Genomic DNA, 24,088 nt, shown 5'->3' on the forward strand with positions numbered 1-24,088 from the left:
GGATGAGACTTGAATACTTATTGGGCAATTTCTCGGTTGCCTTTTATCTTCCCTAGATATCGATCACCTCTGTGTAGCCTTCGCATTTCCTCTTTTTCCATTGCAAGACTGAAGCATCTAATGGAATTACTGTTTCGGAATGCCCCAGCTAATCGAAAATCTAAATCTATAATACAGTACTGATTGTTGCTTGACTTCTAACGTGTCTTTCTTTTAAAGCCTTAGCAAATGAGGGTGGAAATGCTTCCCCTGCAGCAGTTTCTGTAGATACGCTGGAAAGCTTTTGGTGCTGCTATTTGATGTCATAAATTAAGGTGTTTCAGTTTTTTCTGGCTGGGAAAGAAACTGTTGATGGAGCAGAGCAAATACCGGTATCATAAAGTATTAAATCCAGGCCAGGTAGGGGTGGAAAAAAAATTGTATGACACTGTTTTTTCAGGGGGTGAGTGTCAGCTTATGCAATCTCAATAGTTCTAATATATGATTATCATTTTAGTAATATTAATTTTAGAACGTTGCAAATTCTTCAGATTAAATTTTTAAAAAATCAAAATAATTTTAGAACCGCTTGAACCACACAAATTGTGCCTCATTAAAGTAGCTGCTTCCTTTTTTTCAATTTTTTCTCACACTGTAAGTTGTGATGTGCACCTGAGCTGCTTCAAGCAAAATACTTGTATCCATAAATGTGTTTAATCAGCCAGCAGGAGCTTTTGAAGCAACTACACAAGTCTGGGCCAAACAGAACTGCTTTAAAAAAAATATTTTTTAAAGTGCTTTTATATTTGTTTGTGAGCCACGATGGCGCAGTGGTTAGACTGCAGTATTGCAGGCTACTTCTGCTGCCTGCCAGCTGCCTCCAATCTGACAGTTCAAATCTCACCAGGCTCAAAGTTGACTCATCCTTCCATCCTTCCGAGGTGGGTAAAATGAGGACCCAGATTGTTCGGGGCAAGAGGCTGACTCTGTAAACCGCTTAGAGAAGGTTGTAAAAGCACTGTGAAGCGGTATATAAGCCTATGTGCTATTGCTATATATACTTGTGGCTATTTTGAAAAATCTCTCTTGAAGAATTTGCAAGACCTATTACTTTTGTAGTTTTACTGATAGGGAGAAGTTTGCAAAAAATGGTGGGATTATTTAACTGCAGTTAAATAAACAGCTTTATCCATGGTAACTTTTTTTCCTGATACTTTCTGCTTTACAGTATATATTGATACAGTTCTGAGATGCAATAAATGTATTTCATCTGCTGATGGCACTGTTGCCCTCTGAATTTAGTCTGTTTTCTCTCTCTTGAGCCTCTGTAGCTGGAGGATTGATAGATCCAGAAAAGCACAGTTGTTCACAAAGCAGAAACCCCATGAGTTAATTTATAATTCTAGAATTAAGCCATTCATTAGTGTGACCTTTAATAAAGTTTACACTGAGGCTTAGTTCAATACAATCTCACTTCATCAACGAACAGTGGGAAATTCATTTATTTTTTTCCTTCTCTCTGTAACATCTTCCATCTTCATCGACACCCCAGTTCTCCCCTTAAACTCCTGCCGTAAATAGATGGCGTAGGAAGGTTGATTTCTCTCCATGTTTGCTTGTTTTTAAAAAACCTGCGGGGTATACTGCAGGAAGGAAGACTGTCTTCACTTACCTGCCTGGGGTTCCTAATGATACCGGCAAGCTTTGAATTGCATTGCAATTGAAAGGGGGAAAACAAGGTAGGATGCTACAGAGTTTCTACCGAACAGTGTTTCTCAACTTTGGCACCTTTAAGATGGGTGGACTTCAAGTCCCAGAATTCCCCAGCCAGCCATTAGCAGCGTTGGAAGGAACCTTGTAAGTAATTTAGTCCTCTCTGCCCAAGCAGGAGGCAAATGGCCGTCCAATCTCTTCTTGAAAACCTCCAGGGATGAAGCTCCCACAGCTTCCGAAGGCAACTTCTGTTCCATGGGTTCATTGTTCTACACTGTCAGAAAATTTCTCCATGTTTTCAGGCTGAATCTCTCCTTGTTCAGTTTCCATCCATTCTTCCTTGTCTGGACATTGGGTGCCTTGGACAATAGTCTGACCCCTCCCTCTCTGTGGCAGCCCTTCAAATATTGGAAGACTGCTATCATTCCCCCCCGCCCCCCGGTTCTTCTCTTCACTAGACTAGCCATCAGTGGTGGGATTCAAATGTTTTTACTACCGGTTCTTTAGGCGTGGCTTGGTGGATGTGGCAGGGTAAGGATACTGTAAAATCTCCAGTCAGAGGCGGCATTTGCCAGTTCTCCAAACTACTCAAAATTTCCACTACCGGTTCTCCAGAACTGGTCAGAACCTGCCGAATACCACCCTCTGCTAGCCATGCCCAGTTCCTGCAACCTTTCATCATATGTTTTAGTTTCCACTCCCCTAATCATCCTGGTTGCTCTTCTCTGCACTTTTTCTAGAGTCTCAACATCTTTTTTATAGACCAAAACTGGATGCAGTACTCTAGGTGAGGTCTTACTAAGGCTTTATAGAGTGGTATTAGTACCTCTCTTGATTGTATCTCTCTGTTAATGTAACTTAGGATTGCATTGCCTTTTTTGGCTGCTGCTGCATACTGCTGGGTCATACTTAACTGGTTGTCCATGCTGGCTGGGGAATTCTGGGAGTTGTAGTCCAACCATCTTAAAGATGCCAAAGTTGAGAAACATTGGTACAGAGGCTTTGCATTTGGGGAGATTGCTGTTGGCCAATGGTCCCCAATCTTTTCAGCTTTGTGAAAAGCTAGTGATAGCGGTAGCAGGGAGGGGAGAGGGAATGATTCCATGTGCAAATGGAGATGCACACACTTGTACACACCCACAACTCACACAGGTGGAGCTGCGCATACTTGTGTACTCATCTGCCACTTGCCTGGCCCACTTCTAACTGGGGCCCGCTACTGGGCCATAGCCCAGGGATTGGGGACCCCAGCTATAGGCCATTAAGAAACTGAGAACTGCTTTCAGTTTGGTGTAACCAAACCAGTATAACCAGCATTATTGAGCCTGTCATCTGCACCTCTATAACTGTCTGGTTTGGCTCTGCAACCAGACACAGACTTCAATGGATAATTAGAACTGCAGAAAAAACAATTGCTACCAACCTGCCTTCCACTGAGAATCTGTATACTTCATGAGTCCAAAAGAGGGCTGTGAAATATATATACCAGACATAAACTGTTTCAACTTCTACCATCAAAATGGTGCTATAGGGCACTGCACACCAGAACAACTAGACACAAGGACGGTTTTTCCCCAAATGCCATCACTCTGTTAAACAACTAATTCCCACAACACTGTTGAACTATTTAGTAAGACTGTATTACCATTATTCTTTTCATCTTTCCTATTACTTATCCCTTCCAACTTGTAACTTATGACTATCACTAAGTGTTGTATCTTATGATTCTTGATGAATGTATTTAATTTTTTTCTTTATGTACACTGAGAGCTTATGCACTAAAGACAAATTCCTTGTGTGTCCAGTCACACTTGGCCAATAAAGAATTCTATTCTATTCTATTCTATTCTATTCTATTCTATTCTATTCTATTCTCTATTCTATTCTATTCTATTCTATTCTATTCTATTCTATTCTTAATAGATTCTCTTCTCTCTCTTCTTCTCTTCTCTTCTCTTCTCTTCTCTTCTCTTCTCTTCTCTTCTCTTCTCTTCTCTTCTCTTCCTCATGACCCAGAGAAGAACCATAAACTTTTCAGGGTCTTCCCCTTTCCCCAAAGTATCGTCATCCATGCATGAAACTCAAACACGTGCAAAGAATAATGGTGGTAAATGTGCTGAGACACCAAGGAACGCAGATGTAGGGTGCAAGAAGCAGGGGGATGAAATTGGATTGTCAAAAAGATAGTATGGAACCCCTAAACAATAGGATTCAGACTACCCCTCCCCACCCCAATCAAAATGACATGGCTCAGAATGGCAGGTACTTTGAATCTTACTTTGTTTGTTTGTTAGATTTTCATTTCACTTTTATTACTGTTTATAAGTAACTCAAGATGGCAAACATTGTTGATATTCCTTCTTCCTCCTCATCCCCCCCACAATAACAACCTTATGAAATGGGCTGGGCTAAAAAGGAGTGATTGACCCAAAATGACCCAACTGGCTTTCATATCTGATGAGGACTAGAACCCACAATCTCCTGGTGATTGGCCCAAAGTTACACCAGCCAGCTTTCACATCTAAGGAGGGACTAGAACTCTCAGTCTCCCAGTTTCTAGCCTGGCGCCTCAACCACTAGAACAAACTACCTCTCCAAAATTAGATGTAAGTGGAATGTTTTCACCCAGATTTTGTTTCCAGGTTCCTCCACGAAAATGGGCATGTGCAGCATCAGAGCATGGGCTCATATAATGACCTATCCTTTCTTAGAATGAATGAGCTGGAAGGGACCTTGGAGGTCTTCTAGTCCAGCCCCCTGCTCAACCAAGAGAACCTATACTCTTTCAGAGAAGTGACTTTCTAGAATCTTCTTAAAAACGTCCAGTCTTAAACACTCAGAATTAAACATTTCCCACTGGCGAACCTGTTTTCCTGGCTAAGAGAACCACTGACTTCTCCTGCCACTGTTTATCAGTAATTGTTTGACATATGTGCCCTCTGATCCCAGGGATGGCATATAATCAACAGCTGTTTTCAAATGTGGAATGTTTGATGGATCTTGCAGGGTTTTCCATCCCTCAACTGTGTTCTGTTTAGCAAGAAGGGGATGGAAACAGGGCCAGAAGAAAAAATACCATTTCCACAAGTTGTTGCTGAGAAAAACATCGATTTTTCTCTTTTAGGCCTTGTAGAAATTTAATGAACTACATAAAATGGAGAGTTTGATCAACTACATCCATACATAAAACAGAACAATCGTCACAGAGAAAAGCTTTGAGCAATTCTGGGCTTTAGTGATGCAAACAGAGGTTTTTCAACTGGAAAAGAGGCCAAGACCCGAAGTCTCTGAAGCAGCAAAGAGACAGGAAGATGCTGATTCAGTTCTGAAGAAGAACAGGAGCAGAACACAAAATGCAGGGACTTTATTTATTCCAAACACTTATCTGCTGCCTGAATCTTTAAGCACCTTGGAGCAAAATCACAGATTGCAATCAAAGACCAGAATCCTCATCTGAAATTAACATTTTTAAAGGAAAAAAAAAAACAAAAACTAACAGAAGCAAGTAATGGGCAACTTTGTACTAAATGCCCATCTCAGCAAAAATAGTTTGCACAGAGGTATCCCTGCCACGAAGAAAGTATCCACAACAAAGTGGGGTATAGATGGAAATTGCTAACCCTCACATATTGTTTTGCACAGGGCTCAGGACCCAAAAGAGTTGTATCCAGAATTCGTAGCATGTTCATTTCTAATGGATTTCTATTTTGTTTTTATGACGTTCTTCAGAATCCCATTTCCAAATAGGATGTTTCTGGAATTAAACTGGGTTTGGATCTAAGTGACTGATTTATAGGAAACTCTTTTACTGTAACGGATTTTTTTTTTTTTGGGGGGGGGAATCCCTAGATGGGGTTTCCTTTAATCCTGCATGGGGAGGAAGATGTTGTTTCTGTTGTCCTCCAGTCATAGTATTGATCTGTGATGTTGTATATTTGTTTTAAGATAGGGAAGGAATGCCTAGAGCTTAATAATTCATTTGAACATGAATCTGCTTTCTGTGAAAGGAAGTCAGAAGATGGAGGGACAAATGGTAGAAAGCAGAGGGGTGGACAACAGGACACCAACACCACCATCTAGTTTTCTGCTGACTTTTTGTCCTGACACAAACACACACATGAGATAAATCCAAAATTTTAAAGCAAGACTAAGAAGGCAAGGATCTTTGCATGCACTAAATGGGCCAAAAGCAGTGTTTTTTCAAACAAGGCAACATTAAGATGTGTGGACTTCAACTTCAAGTTGCAAAACTTTGAAAAACTCTGGTCTAGAACCTGTCCGGATACCAACTAGTTAATTATTGTCTGTGGATGTCCGTGTTCTGACCCAAACCCTTTCCCAATAAAACAAGCACAAGCTTCGCCAAAACTGTGCGAGTTTGCCAAGAATAACAGATAAAAAACATTTCACAACACAAGAGTCTTCAAATACCAACTTAAGATACTGTAATGTCCACGAGGCTGAGTTTCGAAACATCTTTGCTTCCTACAAAGGATGCTCGCTTCACAGCTGGCTTTTATCTTCTTGAAGGAGGGGCAATTACCTTGCAGCCTTACTCCTGAGTCGCCCGTGTTGCTGCAACTGCTCTTTCCTGCAAGCAACCCTGCACACAGGTGCACTTGGCACAAGCTCCTCGGGAACTTGGCACAGGCTCCTCATCGCTGCTGCCAGCCCCCACAATCTCTGAAGGCAGCAGTCCACTCCCTAATGGTCCTGGCTCCTCATCTGAGTCCTCGCTGTGCTCAGCCGTCCGCATCTGCTGCCAGCTAACCACAACAGTCCCAAAGGTGCTTTTTCAAAGGACAACTGAACGTCCTTTGTTTTTCCTTTTTTGCTTTCTCATCAAGAAGCTTCCTCAGTTCTGACTCTCCAGTTCTTCAGTCAGAACTGAAGAAGCTTCTTGGATGAGAAGCAAAACATCTTCAAGAAAAATAATAATACAGGAAGCCCTTTTTTGCCTTTTTAAAAAGCACCTTTGGGGCAACCATGACCTGGATGATGGAGAATTTCCACAGACATAATTGCCCATGGAGTCATCCTACAAATACTAAATAATTCGATCCTATCCATTCTGGGCAGTTGGACTAAATGTAAATTATTCTCTACCCATCACTGCAAAATCATTACAGATACCCCATTGTATTTCCAATAGAGATACTTATTTATATACACTTCCAGAAGGTTTAAGCCTATGAATGTGTCCAGTAGCATCTGCTAGGCAGACCAGCCTTCCTCAAAATGTGGATTTCCCAATATGAGAAAAAATGTTCCAAGGTGATTTCAAGAACTGGCATGTAAGACTCATAAATAATGGAGAGGCCAACAATGACAGAAGCAGAGAGAGAGGAGGAGAAAAAACAGAGTTAATTTACTTTAACTATACAAGAATATTAGAGAGAGTGTTTGTAAGGTCATTGACAAAAGCAGCAAAGGATGAAATTAATTACAGCTCTAAAATCAATGTGGTCTTGAATGGAGGATTTATTTAAAAATCTTTGACAGAATAAAACAAAGACAAACAGTAGTTTAAAAGGGGCAAAACACATATTTGGTGTTCGTGTTGTGTTGTGTGCATAAGTACATATATACAAGCAGGCTTCACATTGGGCTATCGAGTATAGCTTCACGGCAACAAGAGATGGAAATGTGCATAGAAGTTAAAATAAGACAAGGTTTTTAGAAGCTGGATTTTGTGCCCGAATGTCTGTACGGAATTGTAAAATATGCACCAGGCGTTAAAGAATAACAGAATAACAGAGTTGGAAGGGACCTTGGAGGTCTTCTAGTCCAACCCCCCTGCTCAAGCAAGAAATCCTATAGCATTTCAGACAAATGGTTGTCCAATCTCTTCTGAAAAATCTCCAGTGATGGACCACCCAAAACTTTTGAAAGCAAACCTTCCCACTAGTTAATTGTCCTCACCGTCAAGAAATTTCTCCTTAGTTCTAGGTTGCTTCTCTCCCTAATTAGCTTCCATCCATTGCTTCTTATCCTGCCTTCAGGGGCTTTGGAGGACAGATTGATCCCCTCTACTTTGTGGCAGCCCCTTAGATACTGGATCCATGCTATCATGTCAGTGGTGGGATTCCAATTTTTTTTACTACCGGTTCAGTGGGCGTGGTGTGCAGGGCATGGCTTAGTGTTTATGGCAGGGGAAGGATCCTGTAAAATCCCATTCCCTCCCCACCCCACTAACCTGCTTTCCAGCTCCGTTCTCCTGTGCAGGGCAACCAAAGAAGACCCAGCTGATCAGCCGGGACTCGGGAGGCAGAGAATAGATGGGGGTGGGGCCAGTTAGAGGTGGGATTTGCCGATTTTCCAAATTACCCAAAATTTACCCTACTGGTTCTCCAGAATTGGTCAGTTGAATATACCACCTCTGTATCATATCACCCCTAGTCCTGTTCCTCATCATATTCTTAACTGGGTCAACAGGGGAAAAAATAGTAGCTCATATAAATGCTGTAGAATAATCTAGATAACAATTGGTAATAGTTTGAATCTAAGAGAACCTCAAGACCATTTCAGGTTCCACCAGTTAACCACATTCAGCATGCTAGCTCTTCATTTCCAAAAACTGAACAAATTTTGGAACAATGCTCTGAACATGGAACTTCTTGGTGGGAGAGATGGGTGGGTGGGAAAAGTTGAAGAAGAGGTAGGGTGAATTGAAACCTCCTTCCAAATTTCATCTGTGTTGCAGATTTCAAAGGGGCCACGGAGGTTTATTTTCACTTATTTTTTTATTCACCTCTCCTCTCTTCTAAACAGCCAGTCTACAACAAGCTCCTATGATTCTTTGCAGGGCCTGGGAGGGCAGAAAAGATTGCCACTACTCAATAGACCAGGTCACTTGGAATCATGTTCTGCAGGTGCCCGAGGTGGAGTTGAATGCTTGAGAAAAATAATTGCACAGCCACAACGTTCCAAGTAAATATTACTTTACACATTCCAAGAAGCCGAATCTCTATCCCAAGGCTTTCAAATATAGAAATAAGACACACAATTTTCACCTGACCGGAAGGTGCTTTCTACTTTCTTTAGCTGAATTTGTTCTTTGTTGTTTCCATTTAAGTAGGGTCGCTAAAGATGGGACTGGCTGAGTTTACACAACTAGGTCAGTCACAAGAGTTGGTCAACGTGTTCATCTAACATGCTATGTTTGATTAGCATTTCCTTGGTTTGTTTTGAGGAGTTTTGACATTATTTAGTGCCTTGTACAACCCACCGTAACCTGGTTCATTTATTGTTCAGTTTATTATGTGAAGCCAGAAAATGGGCTACAAGAATCAAGCCACCCAGAGTCACTGTAATTAGTGAGATGGGTGATATAGAAAACAAACAAACAAATAATAACGATTAGGCAAAAGGACTAGAAAAACTCCAAAGTTCTTTCCAAATCTGTTATTTTGTTATTCTGTTATGTACTACTCTTTTGAATGTGCTGCTCTTCCAAGATCTTCTCTAAGTACCTCTCTATGCAATTATAAGGATTTTTAAGACTCTGTAAATAAAAATATAGCAATAAAATAAGGAAGGGTAAGACAGAGGAAATATAACCTATGTCAGAACTGGGCAACCTATAGAGTAACGTGAACTTCTAAGTGAACTAAACCATTAATTAGGAAGAGCCATAGAGAATTATGCTGGTTGCAAAACTGCGGAGTGGGATGAGTATGTAATATTTTTGCCTCCAAAGAGAAAGAGAAATCCCGGTGGAAGTCAATCAGTAGTGGAAAATGTTTAAGTGAAGTTTTCTAGGGGAGAAAGGAAACATTACCAGTTGGATAACCCATTGTGTTGGGAAGCAGAAAATTGCATGGCACAAACCCAATTGTTTTTTTTGATGGAATTGCAAAATTAGTGGCTCAAAGAGGTGTAGTGGTTTTAATGCCTTTAGATTTCAGATGTGATGGCAACTTGCAAAATCTGGGTAGGTATAATTTGGACTGGCTTGGAAGTGAGCGCAGATGCATGGCCTGAGTAGCATCTGATGGGCAAGAGGAAAGAACAGTGACGTTGGAAAATGATTTCTCATGGATGCTATGATGGCTTATATTCTGTGTCCTATTTAACATCTGCATAGATGATTGCAATGTGACAGACCTCCACATGTTAATTGTCTTCTCAGCTGATATTAAACACCAAAATGGCAGAGTGGTAATTCAAAGGGATGGGAAGGTGTTAGAAATTGCATCAGAAAGGCTGCCTATTACAAGACTTGTTTGAAAATAGTCAGGAAGAAAGGAGGAAAAGTATTTTGAGGTTCATTGTTTCCTACATAGAAAAAAAGAATGTGAAGAAAAGCGATGTGGGCAGAAATGGGTACATTGACAGATCTCAGCATTGCTTTCTCTGTGTGACGTTTTGATTTCATTGGACAACTGGACTGTTGTTCTTGGAATGGAGTGAAATTTGCTGAGCAAATGCTATATATTAAGAAGAGAAGGGACATTCTGTAATGTTAGCATGATGCTTGGTTTAGATTTAAAAGCCTTCTCCAGACAATCGGTTCAGCTTCCTGGCAAAAGCAGCTTGTTACTCTATTTCAACATATTGTAAGACAAGGAAGAGAGAGAGAGAGAAGGAGGGATGGGGAGGAAGGGGAAGGAGGGAGAGAAGGGAGGTAAGAAGGAAGAAAGGGAGGGAGAAAGTCAAAAAGGTGTGTGTGTGACAGAGATTGTGAGAAAGGGAAGGGGAAGGGAGGTGGAAGGAGGGAAAGGGGAAAGGGGAAGAGGAAAGGAGAGAGAGAGAGAGAGAGAAGTAGGGAGGGAGAGAGGAAGGAAGAATAGGAGTAGATATGATCCTTATTATTTGATGGCCTTGGCAATGCCTTCTTCAACCTACAAGAGATAATTTCCAAAAGAAAATGAGCTTCAAAAATAATAATAAAAGAATAATAATTCCAATTCCTCTATCCTTGCTATATCTAAACAGAGCCCTAACTGGAGCAATCTCTTGGTAGAATGATTTCTGCCATGTTGTCTTTTACATTAGTATTCTCCTTCCAAAGGTTCAGAATAGCTGATGCACTATCCCAATTTAATTCTCACATTCGTTCTGCAGTGCAGTGTGCATTAGACAGAGAAAATACCAAGTGGCCCTAAGTCTTCCCAAGAAATTTCATTCCTGAGCAGGGAATTGAGCTGGAGAAGGTTTCAATAACTAATCCACTGTATTCTGCACGTTTTGATTCCCACGTGTACGGAAACTCTGGCCCTTTAGATGTGTAGTTCTAGACATGTTCTGCTAAACACACAGATATTAAATGATGCGACAGCATTTTTCAATTTGCAAAGGGATTCTAGGCATTGATGGTAAAAGTTATATAAGGTCCTTAAAAACTGAATGCATAGAAGTTCAAAAGAAAACAGATTTCATGTGGGAATGTCAAGACTTGGTTCTGTCTCTGTCTCCATTTCTACATCTCTCTCTCTCTCTCTCTTTCTCACCATTACAAAGTTGGTAGGTTGTAACTGTATACTTGGCAAACAACATCATAATGTAAAGGAGATAGTACTTCTTGTGGGGAGACTTTTTGACCATATTTTGCATTTGAAGTTTAGGAAAAAAGAACCACACACTCTCTCAAAATGAACGCGTATTATTTTTATGCTTATCCTAACAACATATTCCCCAGGGAACATCTCATTGAGTAGAAGCTAAAAATGACTCAAGCTGAAAAGATGCAGTACTCCCAGATATCTAAAGCTTTTCCACTGTTTAAATGGATAAGCACCACAATGATTAAAATTGCAGTCCTGCGTAGTCTCATCTAGAAGTAAGCTCTTAAATGCAGTAGGGCTTACTACTGGGATAAATTATGCTGGATTTCACTGCAAATCTTCATTTAAAAGAAACCATAGGAAAGTATAGTGAAAAATCATATGCTTTGAAAGGTAGTGAGCCGTTGCTTATGTAAACAAACAAAAAAGTTTGAGTTGACTCTGAGATCAAGGAAGTTAAAAAAAGGTTTGTTATGATAATAGATGCATGTTAGAAACTTTATCAGAAGAATGGGATTTCATGAGGAACTAGTGTAGAACAAAGAGGTGGAAAGAAAAACAGCATATTTTTACAGTAAGTAGCTGCATATATTACATTGTCAAATATAAGACTTGAAATCTAATAAAGGTTCTAGCAGGTGCTCAAGCTTGGAGTTTCATTCAAGTTAAGTTTGGACCTTGCTGGGCTCAAGGTAAAGTGATCAATCAGCCTGATAAATGCCTCTGCAAGGGGGATGCAAGGGGGTAAAGGGAGACAGTCAGGATGGTAAAAACATGTAAATGGTGTTAAATGCCAAAATGAACTTAAATTGGTTACATTAGTGAGTAGTGAGAGAGGTTTCAATGACCATCTGATCCGTTATTAGTAAGAGTTCACTTGGTCTGAAATTAACTGAATTTCAGAACCCTGGAGAGCTCCAACTGCACAGACTGCAACTCTATTACACCATTGTCCCCCTCCAACATGTGAGATTTAAAAGAGAAAAAAGACAAATTAATCACTTTCCTAACCTAAAATCTTTTCAACAACCCCATGTATCATTGGAAAAGCACAGTGGAGGAGAAATTGCACAACTCTGCAGGAAGAATCAATTCCAGGAAGATGTCTATGGAAATTCTGGTCCAAGATTCATAGTCCGTTGGGGGGAAAATGAACATTTGGCCTTGGAAGTGGGGAAGGATAATTGAACAGCAAAGGGAGGAGTTTCAGAAAAGATTACTTCATCCTGAGAAAATCAAAATGGCTTGACTTTGTTCAGTACATGAAGGATAGAGAACTTTGATAGGTTTTCAAGCTTCTGTTATTCCACCTTACTACAATAAACATCCTTCCTGTAATTTCTGCACATCTTGTTTCTTGGCCATTTCTACCTCAAGTGATACACACAAGTTTTCAACATAAAGTTTAGTTTTGCATCAGACTCCTGATTTTACTTCTCAGCTGATAATATAACTATTCTTGACTCAGCTGTCTGTGGATTCCTCTCCTCTGTTGGCTTTGTATAGGGCAGTGGTTCACAACTTTGGCGAGTTTAAAATGTCTGGACATCAATTCCAAGAACTCTACCCCAAACTGTTTCTGAACAAAAACATTAACCTCACAGTGGAGTTGGTAGATAGCGTAGGCATAAAGCTGAAGAAGCTGTAAGCAACAGACAAGGATCACACTTCAAAACAAAGTGAAAATGTAACCCAAAAGCAAAGTACACCGAGTAATATCTTTGAGAAACAGCAGTCTGATCAGGAGATGTTTATATCAAGATGTTGCTTCTGCACTGTTGTATTAAAACTGAAAACTTATAAAGTCAGAGATATGCTGGCACTTAGTTCATACTCCAACTGTTAATTATGGAAAAAATTAAGAATAAGCATGATTGCAAACAGATTTTACTCCTAAGGAACTGCCTTCTCCTAATAGGACCTATTCTTCAATATGCACAATGTCTTTGGGTCTCCACCCACAGAACAGCTGGGTGGAAATTCATCCAGTCTTTATCTGAGAAACTCAATATCAGAGAAGGTTTCTAAGACTTTTGAGTCTCCTTTTTTTTTTTCCCAGGCAAGGGAGAATGAGAACAAAGATCATCCTGGGCTTTAGTTTCATCCTGTTGTATGGCAGTCCTTGAGTTTCATTTAGTTGCTCATGGATGATGCTATCTATTAGGCATTGCTTGGACATGTGTGCTGGGTTTGAAATGATTCCAACAGAAAAAAAGTAGAAAGGCATGAAAGGGTGCTACATATTAGCTCTAGTAAGAAGCATTTGGGTTAGTGGGACCTGGTTTCCAGCAACCATTCCTTATATGTTTTAGGGGACTGGAGGGTAAAACATATAAAGAATAGTTGCTGGAATTGGGTATGCCTATTTAATGAAAAGAAGAACTAGGGGAGACATGATAGTAGCATTCCAATATCTCAAGGGCTGCCACAAAGAAGAGGCAGCCAATCTATTCTCCAAAGCCCCTGAAGGCAGGACAAGAAGCAATGGGTGGAAACTAATCAAGGAGAGAAGCAATCTGGAATTAAGGATAAATTTCCTGACAGTTAGACAGTTGTTCCACAATCAGTGGAACAATTTGCCTCCAGAAGTTGTGAATGCTCCAAGTTGGAAGTTTTTAAGAAGAGATTGGACACCATTTGTCTGAAATAAAACAGGGTTTCCTGCTTGAGCAAGGGGTTGGACTAGAAGACCTCTAAGGTCCCTTCCAACTCTGTTATTCTAATTCTGGGATAAGAGACCTCTCTCCCTCACCCCCTCTTTCAATACCTGGACCAAGGAAGTCTTAGTATCAACAATGAATAAGGCGGGAAAAAATTCTGGACAGCTTCTACATCCAAGCATGAGCATTCACAGCCATGGATATTTCAAAGGAGATTTTTTATTTTATTATACAATGCCTCCTGCTGTCAAATAGGCAACATTCATTTGTAAAACTCGGGGTGGGGGTGGGGGAAAGGAATGCACGGCTCAGAGAGTTGCTCTGCAAAGCCTGTATTCCTTCCACCATCACCACTACCACACACAGCAAGTTGCCAGCTGAACATAGCAATGATTGCTGGCATGATAAGGAAGCTCATTTTTAACATCTTAAGTTGCCAACTTTGACAGGTGGCTGCTGTGGAAATTTGGCAGAAGTCCAAGAAGGAAGAATCAATGTGGAGTTAGACCAAAGGAGATGGGACAACAGTTGGTTTCTGCCACATCTCCAGATTCCTTTTCTCTTTGCACAGCAGGCTGGTTGACTTCCATCATGCTCCCAGGGCTGTTTGCAGTCCTGCCAGGGATTCATTGCAGCTCGTATGTTAATGAAATCAAATCCAAATCTGTCAGCTCATGGACAAATTTCTTCCTAATAATTCTTATTAGGATGTTATTTGAATGTGCCCAGGCTGGACCTGTTATTGCTAGAGGTAGGATGATATGCTTAGTGTTGCATGCAATGAGAAGGAAAGATAGAGTCTTTTTAATCATGAGAAGGGAAGTCTTCATTAGCTTCTCCTGCCTGGAGCAAGGATTGCAAAGAGAGAGAAAGAGAGAGAGAGAGAGATGGCACTAAGTGGTAATGAATGACTTATTTTGTTAAGCATGCTGGAGAAAGTACAGGCTGGAACCCTTCTGGGGTGTTAGACAAACTATTGTCAGGTCAACTTATTTTTCAGAGCACCAGAAGGCAGGACAGGAAACAATGGATGGAAACTAATCAAGGAGAGAAGCAACCTGGAATTGCAGAGAAACTTCCTAGCAGTGAGGACAATTAACCAGTGGAACAGCTTCCCACCAGAAGTTTTGGATGTTTCATCACTGGAGTTTTTTAAGAAGAGACTGGACAGCCACTTATCTGAAATAGCATGGGTCTCCTGCTTGAGCAAGGGGTTAGACTACAAGACCTCTAAGGTCCCTTCTAGCTTTATTCTGATTCGATGCAAAGATATTGTCCTTGCCCTTTTTGCACTGAAAGTCTTTATAACTTGATATGCTCATTTTATTTCCAATGAAAAGGAAGGTTCCTGGCCAGTGTCAAATGGAACTAAAAAAGCTTTGGGAAGTTGTTGGATCTCTTTGTGTGATTTTAGATGCTCCTGTCTTAAGATATCTGGATTAAACTGGTTTAAGATGTAACAATGTGTGTGTTGGTGTAAATTACCCAGAGTCACTTAGGTGAGGTGGACAGTGTAGAAATTTAATAAATAAACAACCATCCATTGGGATTACTGGATATTGAGGTAGAGAAAGGAAGAAAAAGAGGACTTGTGGCTTCATGAGTCTTGATAAATGGAAGATTGGAAACCAGTTTATTACCAAGTCAGACTGTTGTTTTATTTATCTCTGAGTTGTCCATTCTGGTAGAAGCTAGGTGAAGGAGCTGAAGACTGGACTGAGAATGTTCTACATGCAAAACATGTGCTCCCTCCTCATTGCACCACGGGAGAGTTATAAATAAAACAAATTATTTAAATTTAAATGCGAAGTTGGGCTCAGAGTGAAAGGTAGTAAATTGGGAATATATCATACCAGAATTAATAAAGAAGTATATAAAACACTACAGTAATAAAATAAGCTATTTTATGAAACTTTAAGTTGGCTATTTAAACTCTGGTAAGCCTGGTATTGGTATCCATTTGGATCTTAGCTTTGAGAAGCACAAAATCCAGCTGTGTGATTCTTCTTTTTACTAAGAGTTTTGAAATGCAAAACAAAGGATGTTTTTAGAATTTGGTGGAGCAACTGAGAGAGAGAATTATGATCGATGGAGAGCTCCTTATTCTGCTTTCAAATACATTTCAAGAATTAGGTTTGCATATCTGCATCATTTCAAATCAATTTTCCCCAAGCTATGAGGATTCCCTCTCAAACTGGGTCTTTCCTTGGCCACCTTTCCAACCAAAATGAATAAATATCCATTTGTTTATTAAATATTTATGTCGCCTATCTCTCCTATAAGCAAGAAAAATCAATAAGAGAGCCAGTTTGGTCTAATGATTAAGGCAGCAAACTAGAAAGTAGAAGATTGTGAGTTTAAGTCCCATCTTAGACATGACATCTAGCTTGGTGACCTTGAGCCAATCACCAGGAGATGGTGAGTTCTAGTCCTACCTTACCCATGGAAGCCGGTTGAAAGACTTTGAGCCAATCACCAGGAGATGGTGAGTTCTAGTCCTACCTTACCCATGAAAGCCAGTTGAAAGACTTTGAGCCAATCACCAGAGATGGTGAGTTCTAGTCCTGTCTTACCCATGAAAACCAGTTGAAAGATTTTGGGCCAATCACCAGGAGATGGTGAGTTCTAGTGCCATCTTAGCCATTGGGCCAGTCACTCTCTCTCAGCCCAACTCATCTCACAGGGTTTTTGTTGTAGGAAAAATAGGAGGAGGAAGTTGTGTTGGATATGTTCACCTTCTTGAATTATTTTGCAAAAATGATAAAGGTGGGATACACAATAATAAATAAATAGAATAATAAATATAAATAAAATATGGTTGAGAAATTGAATCGATAATAGAGGTGTGCCTACAGGAATGGAGAGAAAAACCAAACATGCTTAAAACATGCTTTCTTCTTCTCCCTCTCTTTTACTTTTCTACTCTCTGCTTATAGCTGGACAGTTTTACTGTATTTGTCATGACTCCATATTCTTTCCATGTGGATGTCTTATATTAGCCATTTATAATGTAGCCCCAGCCAGGACAAAGCAAATCTGGCATTGGAATGCAGAACGCCAAATGGTAAGAAGAATAGGAAAATTGTTCCTTGTAGCTTCAAGTCTTGGCAAGTATTTTGGTTTGGATTCAGTTTTTAACCCAACTTTTTTTTAAACCCCCAACTAGCTGTGCCCAGTATTGTATAAATACATTTATCCTATAGCTGTTCAACAGAAGAACTTCCTGACATATCTGGAGGAGAGAGAAAGCAACGGAGCATCACAAACTGATAAGCAGAGGTCTCTGCTCTTGTTTTCTGTGACATACTTTTATTTATATATTATTTGCTAAATTTATTCACTGCCTATCTGTACTCTAGGCAGCTTACGATAAAAAGGAAGAAGTAAAAAGATGGTAAACAGAACAGAAATAACAGAGCAATAGCACGGACAATGAAAAAAGAATGCAACAAGAATACATCAACACGATAACCTAAAAAAGATGGATAACCAAAAAAGTGGAGAAGAAGGGGGGAGAAGTGGATTCTGCCATCAGTCCAGCAGTCACCTCCAACATGGAACTTCCCCCACTTGGACCCCAGCCCAACCGGCAGAGCCTAGTCTTTAGGCTTGATCATATTTTTATTTACACTATATTTTTAATCTTTGACATCATTGGTTTCCATAGCAAACATGGTAGATTAGCTATTTGACATACTTAGCAGTTTGAGGGCTGAGTAGCAAATTCCTTGAATGAGTCAACTCTCCCCATGACCCAGTCTAGGTCTACTAATCTTTATAATAGAACAGTGTTCTTTGGGCCAAAGGATGGAAATTAACTATGGAAAAGCAAGATGGGAGCTCCATTTTAAGGAGTGAGTGTCATAAGGAAAACATTATTGTAGTTAAAGCAGAGTGATATTCATACTCTCCAGTCAGGGGTCCCCAATCCCTGGGCCGAGGACCAGTACCGGGTTGCAGCATCCCAGAAACTGGGCCATGCAAACAAGCAGCTTTATCTGTGGGATGCAGTCAGCACACAAAACCATGTGCCCTCCAGTCCACAGGAAAGCCTTTCTCCGAGATTGGGGGCTGCTGCATTAAGTATCTTCTCTCTCTGGATATTCTACAAATTACAATTTTGGGAAGCTGAAGTTCAAATGGCCACCAAATGAAAAGACCTCGATGTTGGGAATACTGAAGGCAAAAGGAGAAGGGAACAGCAGAGGATGAGATGGTTAGAGACAGTGTGATTGATGCAGTGAACTTGAATTTGGGAAAATTCTGGAGATGATGGAGGATGGGAGGCACCTGATATGCTATGGTCCATGGGGTTGCAAAGAGTTGGACATGACTTAGTGACTGACCAACAACAAAAAACACTTTTTTGGAGGTTTGGGGAGGGCAGAGGTGGGTGCCATCGGTGGCGTTCCGTGACTTCAGCACCTCATGTTTTGCACTGCAAAGAGGTAGCAAAATTGTTGAACTGTAACTCAAGGTGAATTGTCCATTTCAATCTTTTGTGTTTTTTTTTTTACTGCTATGGGAGATGCCGTTAGAGATAGCCCCAGGCATTCAACTATCCTGAATGATCTCTGAGAGATAGTTGGAATTGTGTGTAATTTCAGGTCACCCAACTCTGCTTGAAGCTCTAGTGGGTCTGACAGCAATGAACTGACCAGTAAACTTTCCCAGTTGAAAGACTTGGTGTGGGCATCCAACTTGCAACCGAACATGCATCTCAGTTGTTCTTGCTTAAATAAATGAGGGTGGTGACAGTCATGCACTGCTCTACATCCTTTGGGTCCACTGGTGGTCACGTCAACTTCTCCATCAAGGAGTAGGAAACCTTACTTTTCATCAGAGCCTGCAGGCTATTTGCCAAACAGCAATAGTCAATCCTTCCTGTTCCTCTTGTCTGCATTAATAAAGTTGCACTCTGTGGTTTTAACAGCTCTCAGTGATGTGTTAAATTTTGAGACAGCATACCTCTCTGTCATAGGCTTTCATACACTAAAAAACATATGCCTCCACTCATTATTGTTGCGAGTGAGATTAAGAGAAGCCAGAAATGAATCCTTACCATTAACTGCTTGATTGCTGGGTGTTCTTCACTTTCTCTGCTTGAGGCAGATTCTTTGTGAACAATCTCAACTCGGATATCATTCTTGGCTGAAACTACTCCTTTCAGATCTAAGCAAAAGAATAAAGAATTGACCGTTAGGAGAAATAACAGGAATGCTCACTGATCCAGAGATCTGACCAACAATTAGGGTCCCCCCCCCCCCAAGAATGCTTTATACAGAGGCACGTTGGTACTTAACTGCTTTAAAAACTCATCTAATTTGGTACTCAATGCATTTTGATGTGAGAACTTTGTCCCGGTATTCATCGTTTGTTTAGTACTAAACACCCAAGCTAAAATTTGTCAGTGTTGGCTGCTTGTGACCCTACTACATTATTCCTTATGAGAAAAATTTGTTTGATATTGATGGTTTCTGGTTCTCATTGTACTTCCTAGAACCAATTAAGGATGAGTATCAAGGTGCCACTATATATCCTTATCTTCCTGGAACCTCAAAAAGTACATGAAGGAATCTTCTAGGATATTCATTAGATGTATACAAGACACAGGGTTGCTGCTATTTATTATTATTCGACTTTCATTGGATAGTATTGAGAGGGTTTGAAACTTAAATCTTCTGAAACTTAGCATTTAACTCTGCTTACAGTGACCTAGGATTGTGAGCCAGATGTCCAGACATATGGAAGGTCACCATTGATACCAGAAGAGCCTTTCCATGCTACAGATATTCTAACATAATCCTTCTTTCCTAGTCAGCAGCATTAAAACACTGGAAATCTGTGAATTGAACATTCTCTTTGGTAAATGAACTATCACATCATCTAAATAATAAACCCCATGAACACACAAGTAAGTTTTTGGATCTTTTCCAAGGGATCAGCCTTAGAAGAGGAAGAGAAGGGGCTGTTTTTACACACAGTGGAGTCCAGAAAAGGGCAGTGAGATTTAGAGACCTGTTTCTTCTTCACCTCCCCACCCCAGGATCCCGAGTCATCTAGTAATCTTTGAAGAGACTTATTTTGAAAAATTAAACCCAAGATAACAAGCAGCAGGCTTGAGAGGAAAGGAAACACTTTCCTCTATGCATGCCTAAGATTAAAAGACTGACAGGAAGTACGGTAAGTCTAAAGAGCCACAAGCTCTGAAAAAAACATTGAAGAGGAGGGCTGCTATTTATAATTGGCCCTTGAATAAACATATTAAAAGGGAGATTATTTATTTATTGATTTATGTCCTGCCTTTCCAATAAATAGTCCTGGAATTAGTTTGCAATAAATAAATAAAGCTTACCCAAACAAAAATCCCCTGGTAAAACCTCCCCAGTAAAGCCAAATTTGACACCTAGCAAAGATCTACCTAACATTAAAATGCATTTATTTGACCACTTGGAGCAGATAAAAATCAAATCATTTTGGGGGGTCAAGCACAACTCTTTCCCCTACAATCATTAATCCCACAAAGTTTTGGAAGAATTTTAAACAGTTAGAATGATATAAAACCCATACAGAAGGATAGTCTTTATGACTCTTAATGTAAGCAAGATAAATCAAACAGTGTCAGGTGTGAACAACCAGATTCACCCATAAATAATTCAATTAGCTGATTTATTGCTCATGCCTATACACATAAATCTTCTCAAAGTGATGGCTTACACCTGGGTAAGACTAGATAAGGTTCAATGGCATTCAAGAGGGGCCAGATTTCACCTTCTTGTGCCTATATAAGGACTTCAGATTAGATCCCTCTTTGACTCCTCCCCCTGGCTCTGCCAGCCTCTCTCTAACTTTGGATTTTCTGTCCAGGAGATGTCAGAAAACATATTTTTATGAGGTTAAGTCAAGCACTCAAGATGTGTTGTGATTCAAGTTGGCAGCCGAGTCAGAGGAGTCAGAGGAGATGGAGGGGGTGCCTTGATCTCCATCGAGCCTTGCAGAAGGCTCTGAGGAGCAGGAGGTCTCAGAACCAGATGCAGAGCAAGGCCCATCTACACACACTCAGGTGGAGAGGCAGCTGTTTCGGGGCCTGAGCTGAGCAAGAGGGAGGAACATCTGGGGCCTGTCCCAGATGTGTGTATGCACAGAGAAATGTGGAGAGGAGATGAATGCAGGACTGAAGGCCAGCTATTTAGGAAAAGAAGGAGAGGTTAACAATCCCCTCCCTGGCTGGGATATAAGGAGGAGGGTTGTGGGAGGTGAGGTTGTTGGAGACAGCCGTTCATGCTCCAGAAGAGTTCCCTCTGGAAGATTCCTTGCCAGGATTTCTTTGTCACTATCCAGGTTGTTCAGGACTCTTTGTGTTGGCATTGGAGTGCTAATTGAGGCTCCCTGTGTGAATCACCTAAGGATGTGTGACCTTGAGCATTGTCAGTGAATGCTTGTATTCCTGCCTTTCTAAATAAAAAGGGTTTTATCCTCATGAGTAGGCTGTTGAGTGGGGCTCATGAAGGCTGGGTCAGAACAAGGTGCATCAGAACCAGGGGATCCTCCACATTGAATTCAATCAGATAGTCCAACAAAAGACATTTGCAGCGTTGTTCAGATGCCATTTGAAAGTTTTTATGTTCGGATTTCCATAGTGTCAATTCAGATATTGGTTGAACCACTACTTGGAGAAACCAATTGAGATAGGATCTTTGTATGGATGTTACTCTTGAGGATTCCCCTCCCCGTTATACTCAAGTACTCTTGTATCTTTCAGTTCTCTGTCTTTAACATCTCTGGCTTGTACATGGTAAGTGGGAACACAGTCTTAAAATGGAACCCAGCTGTTGTGACCACTGGCCTTGCTTTCACCACTTTGCTTGATGGTTTCTTGAAGTTTTGCTTCCTTCTTTTTCAAAAGGTCCATTGCAGTAGCATTGCTCATATATTTGTAGACAATATGCAAACTTTGGATCAAGATGGCATTGTTCTTTTATGAATCTTGCTGACCTAAGGCTTTATCTGTTGATAGCAATAGCACTTAGACTTATAAACCACTTCACAGTGCTTTCCAGCTCTCTCTAAGCAGTTTACAGAGTCAGCCTATTGGCCCCAACAATCTGGGTCCTCATTTTACCTACCTTGGAAGGATGGAAGGCTGACTCAAACTTGAGCCAGTGAGAATCAAACTCCTGGCAGTGGGCAGAGTTAGCCTCCAATACTGTATTCTAACCACTGCACCACCATGGAAGGAGGGAGGGAGGGAGGGAAGGAAGGAAGGAAGGAAGGAAGGAAGGAAGGAAGGAAGGAAGGAAGGAAGGAAGGAAGGGGAAAAGGGAAAAGGGAGGGAGAGAATGAAGGGAGGGAAGGAAGCAATAGCACTTTTATATACCGCTTCACAGTGGATTTACAGCCCTCTCTAAGTGGTTTTACAGTGTCAGCCTATTGCTCCCAACAGTCTGGGTCCTCATTTTGCCCACCTCGGAAGGATGGAAGACTCAACCTTGAGTCAACCTTGAGTTTGGTGAGATTTGAACTGCCAAATTGCAGGCAGCCGGCAGTCAACAGAAGTAGCCTGCAGTACTGCATTCAAACCACTGCATCATCGCGGCGCAGATAGAATCATCTGGAGCTAATACAGGTACTCCTCAACCTACAACCACAATTGAGCCCAACATTTATCTTGCTAAGTGAGACAAGTGTTAAATGAGTTTTGCACCATTTTATCACCTTCCTTGCCACTGCAGTTTTTAACGGGCATCTGGCTTGTCCATTGACTCTGCTTGTCAGAAGTTTGCTAAGGTGGATCACTTGACCCCAGGACACTGCAACTGTCATAAATATGACTCAATTGCCCAAGGGTCTGAATTTTGACCATGTGACCACAGGGGATGCTGCAATGGTGATAAGTGTGAAAAACATAAGACATAAGTCACTTTTTTCAGTGCCATTGGAACTTTGAACCATCATTAAATGAAGTGTTGTAAGTCAAGGCCTACCTGTACTTTGCCAGACAGGACCATGAAACAGCAAAGGAAGTAAAATATTGCAGATTTTTTTTTTTAATGAGTCTGTCAGGTTAAAAATCTCAGGGGCCCTGAGTATTTCAACCAAGCAGTTATTTAAAAAAAAAATTCCTATCTTTTAGTTACTAATTTGGGAACAGCAAGGTGAGAGAGAAATCCAACCTATGTCTCAAACCCAGTCCTTGGGGAAATTCTTCTATGCATCTGCTCAACTGAATGTGAAGGGAGAGAGTCGTGCAGGAGAATTTTCAATGAGATTGGGAGGGAAAGTCTTCTATTCTTACCAGGATCTCTTCTCCTTTGGGCATTGTAGGAGAGCTGTGTTAATCAGGAATCTGAAGGAATCTGGAACCACTTAATCACCCTTCCGAATAACAGATTTTATGAAAAAGGTTCCAAAAGTAGAGCTCACTTCACCAGATTGTGGTAGGGTTCTCTGAGATGGGTCCATGACATTCCGCCATGGCCAATTCTCCATGGCCAACTTGCCACAGCCAACTTGCTGCAGGACAAGTCACCATGGCCATCTCACCATGGGGCAACTTGCTGCAGGACAACAGTTACACTAATATCAAAGATAATCAGTGGCAAGAATCAGTGGAACAACTTGCCTCCAGAGGTTGTGAATGCTTCAACACTGAAAGTTTTTAAGAAGAGGTTGGACATCCATTTGTCTGAAGTGGTGAAGGGTTTTCTGCCTAAGCAGGGGGTTGGGCTAGAAGACCTCCAAGGTCCCTTCCAACTCTGTTATCCTATTCTATCCTATCCTATCATATGCACCAAGACAAATTCCTGGTGTGTCCAATCACACTTGGCCAATAAAGAATTCTATCTATCTATCTATCTATCTATCTATCTATCTATCTATCTATCTATCTATCTATCTATCCTATCCTATCCTATCCTATCCTATCCTATCCTATCCTATCCTATCCTATCCTATCCTATCCTATTCTAAAGACGTAGTGGAACAGAATCATTTAAGAAAAGATGCAAAAGGAAGGACAGAATGAAAGGTGAATGTCATAAAATTGAAATAAATTTTATTTATTTTAAATAATTAAATAGAATTGTTAAATTGTCCTGCAGAGAGTTGTTCCATGACAAGTGGCTGTGGCAAGTTGTCCTGCGGTGAGTTAGCTAGGGCAAGTTGGCTATGGTGTGTTGTCTTTGGCAAGTTGTCCCATTCCTCTCTGGAGATGACTCCTGGTTTCTTTTT

The 24,088-nt window shown here is 40.7% G+C and overlaps 1 protein-coding gene across 4 annotated transcripts in view; it reads right to left on the reverse strand.

Moving 5' to 3' along the window:
- The window catches only part of KIRREL3 (kirre like nephrin family adhesion molecule 3), a 704,205-nt gene that overhangs the window by 9,985 nt on the left and 670,132 nt on the right, over positions 1-24,088 (reverse strand). For all 4 annotated transcript variants that reach the window (XM_087939024.1, XM_087939026.1, XM_087939025.1 and 1 more), the window contains one exon: positions 18,921-19,030. In XM_087939024.1, coding sequence (XP_087795150.1) covers positions 18,921-19,030 — 110 coding nt within the window. The remainder of the gene's footprint in view (positions 1-18,920; positions 19,031-24,088) is intronic.

This window comes from Pseudonaja textilis, chromosome 9 (genome assembly GCF_049901715.1).
Source record: "Pseudonaja textilis isolate UNSWEBS1 chromosome 9, rPseTex1.2, whole genome shotgun sequence".
Classification (NCBI taxonomy): Eukaryota; Metazoa; Chordata; class Lepidosauria; order Squamata; family Elapidae; genus Pseudonaja; species Pseudonaja textilis.